Source organism: Papaver somniferum, unplaced genomic scaffold, assembly GCF_003573695.1.
Source record: "Papaver somniferum cultivar HN1 unplaced genomic scaffold, ASM357369v1 unplaced-scaffold_70, whole genome shotgun sequence".
Classification (NCBI taxonomy): domain Eukaryota; kingdom Viridiplantae; phylum Streptophyta; class Magnoliopsida; order Ranunculales; family Papaveraceae; genus Papaver; species Papaver somniferum.
The window spans coordinates 1,857,422-1,865,000 of record NW_020649860.1 but is presented as its reverse complement, the minus strand read 5'-3'; the positions used below and the strand labels follow the sequence as shown (position 1 = coordinate 1,865,000).

The 7,579-nt window shown below is 38.7% G+C and overlaps 1 protein-coding gene and 1 non-coding gene across 2 annotated transcripts; one reads left to right on the top strand and one right to left on the bottom strand.

Annotated features, from left to right (window-relative positions):
- Positions 1 to 1,340: 1,340 nt before the first annotated feature.
- LOC113344068 lies at positions 1,341 to 1,431 on the top strand. The gene has a single exon (XR_003357644.1). It is a non-coding gene; the product is annotated as a small nucleolar RNA Z101 (small nucleolar RNA).
- A 1,847-nt stretch (positions 1,432 to 3,278) lies between these two features.
- On the bottom strand, positions 3,279 to 5,429 carry LOC113343998. Its single transcript, XM_026588060.1, has 4 exons — positions 4,801 to 5,429; positions 4,423 to 4,717; positions 4,065 to 4,250; positions 3,279 to 3,728 (listed from the first exon to the last, which is right to left on the bottom strand). The coding sequence occupies exons 1-4, from the start codon at positions 5,427 to 5,429 to the stop codon at positions 3,279 to 3,281; spliced, it is 1,560 nt and encodes a 519-aa protein (XP_026443845.1).
- Between the last annotated feature and the right edge of the window lie 2,150 nt (positions 5,430 to 7,579).

Below are 7,579 nucleotides of genomic sequence, written 5' to 3'. Positions count from 1 at the left end.
GCCACTGGCATGCACGAACTATGTCATCCATGCTGCAGTGCCACTGGCATACGCTAAAAACGCCACTATGCCATTGTCAGGCATCAACATGGTGTGGCCATAATCGATGGCTACCTTTCCTCACGAGATATAATCTCGGCCGTCCAAGTTCGCTACCGAACTAACAGGCATGTGGCAAGTTTTAGGCGACCAGCCAAGATGAGCCTAATAGCATCACATGCTATTTTCCTGCGGAAAGTCTCTTGACTTTGACTTGCCACACGTAGCAAACTGCTACATGTTTTCCACGAAAACGCTCGAGACATCAAACATGTCACAAACTAGTTTGGCGGTTTACAGCGTGCGGCGTGCAATACGCCCGTTACAAGAAAGTGTCATGAAGCGGGACGGTTAATGGTGGAAACAAGTAACGGGTGTAAACGGATCCACTTCCTTCATCATGGAAGCACGGTTTCTGAAGGTTACACACTCTTCCATCACTCAATCGTTCCAACTTCCTATGAGACCAGGGTACGTTTTATTATGACTTGTATAAATAGGTTTCGCCTATTTTCACCAAAGGACAAGTTTTGGTCAGAGAACAACACAGTATCCAGAAATCACCAAAGAACTGATAGCTTTCATTCCGCAATCCAGTTCCACTTTCTGATACAAGTCATAAAACAGTCACACCTTCAGATTAACCATTCTGGTCTCAACACTTTCTTCGCTTCCCTCCCTAAGACCAACCCTTCTCCTTCACTTTGTGACCGAAGCAAGCCTAGAACGACCATTTCTTGGTTTAGGCCAGGATTGTACAGATTGATCTCTCGAATCAAAAGTACTCCCGTGCAGTGCATTGTTTAGGGTTTAGATTTGTTTCTTATCCACACACCCGAATTTACCAAAACTGGCAGAAACAGTTTTCACCCACAAACACCTTGGCTGAAAAACAGGTTCACATGCACAACAACATTCCAATGTATTGTTAGTGGTGTTAGGAATCTTCTGTGTATTCACACTGCCATAGGGTTGTTGCATGTTTTTGCAAGTACAAATTAGTTATTTTTGGTTATGTCAGGATATTGCCACTGACATATAAACTGTATTCTTTGAAAATGGCTCTTGACTTTATGATAGTATAGTAATGTGTTTTCTGAGTTTCTCTATCTCATGTATCCATCCTTGCATTTCATTGACTTTGCACTTCAGCTGTCAGACACGTCCTTCTATTGTGTTTTTAAGCGAGGTTAGTTTGTAGACCTCTATTATTATTTACACTATTTTTCTTTTCTTTTTGCATAGCTTTTATTAGCTTTTTTTGAATGATAATGGTGGTTTTCTTTAAGTGTTGGATGTGACAGGCGCAAATGAGGAAATTATATTCGTAAATTGGTAATGTGCATCTGAATGCTTCATTGATGTTAACAACTTGGAGATTTGATGCCCTGAAGCCGCTATAGACACTAGCTTATTACTAATTAACTTCGGTCTAGAATGTAGTTGAGCCCGAACTCAGTCTCCCACTGATTCAGGTACTGTCGCGCTACTTACGCCTCTTGAATCCTAGTAGGGCTCCGCGCAATTGATTCCCTTAGACGGTCTCACACCAACTAAGAGTTGCTTCAACTCAATTGAATACTTTAAACCAAATCTTCCTCCTACAGATTATGCCTATGACTGATTTCCTAATTTACGATCTAAACGGATGATCAAATCAAACAAAAGATCAAAGTGTTGGAAATTGATAGCAACTTAGAAAAAAGTCTGGCTATCCTCAAAATCCGGACTTATGCAACCCGAAGTGCAACCAAGATTATTATTCACCTCACAAGTATAAAACTTGTAGAATCAACAAAGTTTGAGACAAGAGACTTTGTTGAGTATTTTCTATCTTGATTGATGGATCAAGGCTCTACAAACAATCAAGATCAGTATACTCGAGTTATCAAGATAAAAGATAACTGGGCCTGGCTTCATGAATCCCAATGAAGTCTTTGTAGTCGGTAAACCCTAAAAGGGTTTCTGGAGAGGACGACGCTAGATACAACTAGGACACACCAAAAAGTCGTTTCAGGATTCCAAGAGTTCCCCTTATATAAACTTCAAATCCTAGGTTGCTTTAGGTTTAAGCTAAGATAGCTTTGGAACCAAGCAAACAATATCCACCTTTAGATGAAAGCTTTCTATCATATTCACATATACAAGATATACACTATGGTTAGGTAAACAGTAACCGAACCGTGTATAAAGACTATGTTCAACATGGTTAGCCGAAACTAGCCGATCTGAACTTAAAAGATTAACACTCATTTTGATGTTCTCTAAGACATTAATATTGAGTCACAATCATGTGATCAAATGAGTCTAGTTTAAATTAGAGAATTGATCAAATGAAAATTACTTCATAGAAATAATTCAATTACACTTGAATCATAATCGACATATGTTTCTAAATGTACAAAGTACAATTACTTGAATCGTTCGTGAATCAGCGGAGTCACCAGTACGCGAACCAGTTTGCAAACTTATGTGCAATTACTGAGTTCCGGAGTTGACAACACTTTTGCATCTCATGTACAGGTTTGCAAAATTTAGATGCATCTCAAAGTTCCGGAGTTGACAGAAATTTTTCAGTTCACGTACTGGTCTGCAAACTTAAGACTTTATAACCGGTTCCGGAGTTCACAGAACTGTTTCAGTTTACGTACCGGTTTGGGTACTAGACTGGTTCTAGAATATAAAACTGTTTTGGTTTTTTTTTTGTGAGTCCAAAATGTATTGATGAATAACAAATATTTACAAAGAGTTTACAAGAAAAGAGGTCCTTAGAACCCAAAAACTTACAAACTAAGCAGTTTACAAGAAAAGAGGTCCTTATTTAAATGTGAAATAAGAGACATTAGGATATTCTAAAGAACTTAGAAAATAGGGTCTCTCATCATAGTTCATCCCTTCACCATTCCTCAAAAGACTGCCCCTTTTTGCCATGGCATCAACTGCAAAATTAGCCTCTCGATAAGTATGCACAAACCGAATGGAAAAATAATAATCTTGAATCTTTATCCACCTTTGTCTTGCGAACCAGGGTAAATTAGAATTCTTAAAAGCAGTTATGGAAGAATCGAAGACTTCACCCCATATTGTTTAAGTCTCCCTAGCCGAGAAGTGTACTCCGCCCATAAGAAACGAGCCTATTTCTTGTTAGACGACCGAATGTTCCACCATAATTTCATGAGAAGCGCCTTGTTTGTGACTGCTAAACTAGAAATACCTAAACCACCTTCATTCAAAGGGCATCAAACTTTAGGAAAACCAACAACAAACTTCCTTGAGACCTCAGCATCCCCAGACCAAAGAAAATTGTGAATCACACGCTCAGCTTGTTTAATAAACTTCAAAGGCCAATTATACACAACCGTGTTGTGAATATTATAACTAGCAATCACTGAATTAATAAGAACAATTCTGTCTTGAAAAGAGAGCAATTTACCCTTCCAAACAGCAAGTTGATTCTTAATTTTATCAATCACATTGCTAATGTGGCGATACTTAACAGCACCGGGCATAATTTGAACACCAAGATACCTGTCCGGGAAAGTAGAAAATTCCGTACCAAGTAAATTAGTGATGGTAGTGAAGAGATTCAAAGAACCACCACCATAATAAACCTTACTCTTTTGACGGCAAACAGTTTGACCCGAAGTTGTTTGATATTTTCCAAATAAAGCAAGAAGATTGTGCAAACTCTTCATGTTGCCTTTATAAAAAATCATAATGTCATCAGCAAAGAAAAGGTGAGTAGGAGAAATACCTTTTTTCTTTTTGGAAAGCATTGGCGTCATCTTCTTTTCTAGAAATAATTTTGAAATATTTCTACTAAGAACATCTTCAATCAAAACAAAAATAAGAGGGGATAAAGGATCTCCTTGCCTTAACCCTCTATTAATCTTGAAAAAACCCTCCGGACTACTATTAAGAAGAATAGATATACGAGCCGAGCTAAGAATCGAAAAGATCCAAGAACACCAACTCTGAGAAAAACCATACCTCCGAAAAACTTCTAGAACAAAAGACCAACTCACCGTGTCAAAATCTTGGGTGATGTCAACTTTGAGACCCACATTGCCATTCTTACACTTAGTTTTAAGCTCATTTACCATCTCCGACGCCACACTGATATTTTCATGAATGTTTCTTCCTTTCATGAAAGCAACTTGTTCCTCTGAAACAAGGTTATCAAGCACACTACCCAGTCTTGTAGCTAAAATCTTTGTAAAAATTATAAAGAAAAAATTACTAAGACCAATGGGCCTAAAGTTACGAAGAGTGTTGGCTCCTCTAACCTTGGCTAATAAAATCAAAAGACTAGAATTAGTACCTTGAGGAATCAATTTCTTGCCAGCAAAAGGTAATAGCTTTGTAAAGGTCTTGTTGAATCACATCCCAACAATGCCTATAGAAACAACCAGAGAAACCGTCAGGGCCAGGGGCACTATCAGCGCCAAGATCAAAAACATCAGTCTTTATCTCCTCCATAGTAGGAATTTCATCCATTCTCTGACTATCTTCGGAAGAGATAATATTATGATCATAATGAAATAACTCCTCATCTATGGGAAGTTCAGCACCATTAAACTTAGACTCAAAAAAAGAAACCATATGGTCTCTAATATGTTCATAATCAGTTAGAACAGTCCCATTCTCATCCACCAATTCCGAAATCAGATTACTGCTCCTGCGAGTTCGAATATTGGTATGAAAAAAGAAGTATTACTAGCACCATCCGTGAGCCACAAGTTTCTCGACTTTTGTTTCAACAAAATGGATTCCTGAGCACGAATTTCCTGAAGAGTAACTGAAGTTGCTTTGGCAGAATTGAGCTTAGAAATGTCTTCCGGATCTTCATCTGAAATACGAATAGCAACTTCCATAGTCACCTTAGCTTGTTTGAGCTTTGCATAAACATTTCCAAAGACCCTTAAATTCCACTCCTTCATGGCAGCCTTTAATCTTTTGAGATTGTAAGGAAAAATAAAAGCGGGAGAGCCAGAAACAGGAGCATTCCAACTCTCAATAACCATGCGCATGAAATTAGGGTGAGAAAACCACATCTTTTGCACTCTAAAAGGATCTCTTTTCGGTCTTGGGTTGGAAAAAGGAAATCCAATAAGAGAAAAATGGTCGGAAACTTCACGAGGAAGAGCTTTACACCTCCAATTCTCAAACTTATTAAGCCAGGCTTCATTGATAATAGCTCTATCCAGCTTACAAAGGATTCTACGAACACCAGATTTCCCATTAGCCCAAGTAAATTTAGAACCCAAAAACTCAGCTTCAAAGAGATCATTGTCATCCATCCAATCACTAAAATCATTAATGACTGAAGTTTGCGGTTCACGACCTCCTTTTTTCTCATCGTTACGCAACACACAATTAAAATCACCCATGACCAACCAAGGAGTATTATTATCAACTGAAGAAAGTTGCTTCCATAACCTTCTACGAGTGACTTGAAAACATCTAGTATGAACAAAGGATACCAACACACCCTCCGTTTCAATAGTAATAGCTTTCCTACTAGTATTCACAACAACATGCCTCATCATACTATTTGACCAAAAAATCCAGATGTTCCCCTTAGAAGAATCAACAGAATTATGAATAATATCTCTCTTGTAACCATCCACATATAACCCTTGCATAAAATTAAAAGTACAATGTACTTTCGGCTCAGCAATGCAAAAGATATCTGGCTTATGCTCCTTAAGTAACTCCTGTAATTTGCACCTTGCAGCATGGCGTGCAATGCCATTTATGTTCCAATAAAAAACACGCATTAAAAACTAATTTTGGAGGAGTTATTAACTGACTAAGAAGAAGTCCCAGTATTTATTCTTGGCGAGTTACCTTTTTCAACACGGTTTCTTAAATTTGAATCTTCCAAACCCAATTCAGACTCGGTTTCCGAAATTGTTTCAAGTTGAGTATTTTTTCCCACCGTAGAGTTTACCAACTTGTGCATGGTTTTCATGCGTTCTCTTTGCGCTTCTTGCTCTGCCCTGAACTTAGCATCAACTGAACTTTCAGCTACATCTGGGGCAATATTAAGAACATCAAACTTGTTTTTATTAAATAAAAATTCACCATCCATTAGTTGATCACAAAGAGGAGTTGAAGGAGCAGACCTAACAGGTTTAGGAATCCTAGTTGCAACCAAACCTGTCTTAGTTAATGGATCAGTTTCACCCACTTTTTCATTGTTAGCTAAAACTGAATTTGGAACATGCGAATGCTTAGTTCTTGCCAATTCAACATAGGCAGTTTCAAAATCAGCTTTGGCCTTTGCCATATTAACCTCCAACTGCTTAGCATTCAACAGCTTAGCAGCAAACTCCCGATCAACTTCTTCCTCCACATTGTTATGAACAGCTTCATGAACAACAGTATTATTACCTTTATTTTTACCTTTCTTCTTACGCTGTGCAACCTGCCACTCACCACCAGATTGCATAGTTTGCATATTTTTAACAACCATAGGCTGAATAACCTGAGGCTGAATAACTTGAGGCTGAATAACCTGAGGCTGAACAACATGAGGTTGAACATTGTGTTGTGTAACCATTTGTCGCTTACTGTTAGCTTTGGTTTGCTTTCTGCATTCCTGATCAGTATGACCAATTAGCTTGCACTTCGAACAATATTTTGGCATCTTTTGAATTTCCACAGTCTGCCAAAAATCCAAACCCCCCACCTGTAGATGGGGAAAAACGATTTGCTGGTTTTTAAGGAATTGAGGAGATGACCGTACGGAGGAGACTCCTCAAACCGAGCAAAATGTTAAATCTCACACAGATGCACCGCTGCAAAGGGGGTGCTTTAGATTCGAGAGATCAATCTGTAGTACTCCGGCCTAAATCAAGACAATGACCGTTCCAGAGTAAATTTGGTCACAACAGAGGATGGGTTGATCTGTAGGAGGGAAGCTGAGAAATGTGTGGAATCAATGATAATCAAAGAATGTGGGTGTGTGAATTCTAAATACGATAAGCTCTGAGTGATTGAAATTTCTCAATTGAGAGTAGTTGCTCAATTGATGAGTTGATGATCTCGTGTTGTCAGTTTGACGTGAGATTGATGATATTGATGATGATGATTCAATCATGATTCAGAGACTTATTTATATTACTGGAATTGTCGACACCATGATTCCATGAAGTGTGACAGTTGATGGAATTAAGGAGTGGGGAAGTGGAGATCGTGTTTGAAACCAGTTGCTCAACGTGTGGAGACTTGGTCGATTTTCCACCCACTACCTCGTGAATTCCTTCAACTGATTGCACGACTTGCTCACATTCCAACGTGTGTTTGAACACACGTACCGTAGACCGCCAGACCAAAACCCTAAGTGATATCCCCCCAAGTGACACGATTGACGTCTCGTGGTTTGTTAGTCAATTGATGACTTCGTGGTTTGATGGGCGATGAGTCCATGTAGTTGCTGAGTTGAACATGATGTTCTAAAACTCATGAGTTGAACATGTCATGAGACAGAGGTATAATTCTTACGATGAAGTGAGCAAGTATTTCTCATTCGTTG

Bases quoted from the DNA above. Each gene is read 5' to 3' on its own strand.
- LOC113343998 (XM_026588060.1), bottom strand. From the start codon at position 5,429: ATGGGTGATTTTAATTGTGTGTTGCGTAACGATGAGAAAAAAGGAGGT. The intron at 4,718-4,800 runs GTTGAAACAAAA...TCGAACTCGCAG, and splicing joins CGTGCTCAGGAATCCATTTT to GAGCAGTAATCTGATTTCGG. The intron at 3,729-4,064 runs GTGAGTTGGTCT...GGCAACATGAAG, and splicing joins TCACCCAAGATTTTGACACG to AGTTTGCACAATCTTCTTGC.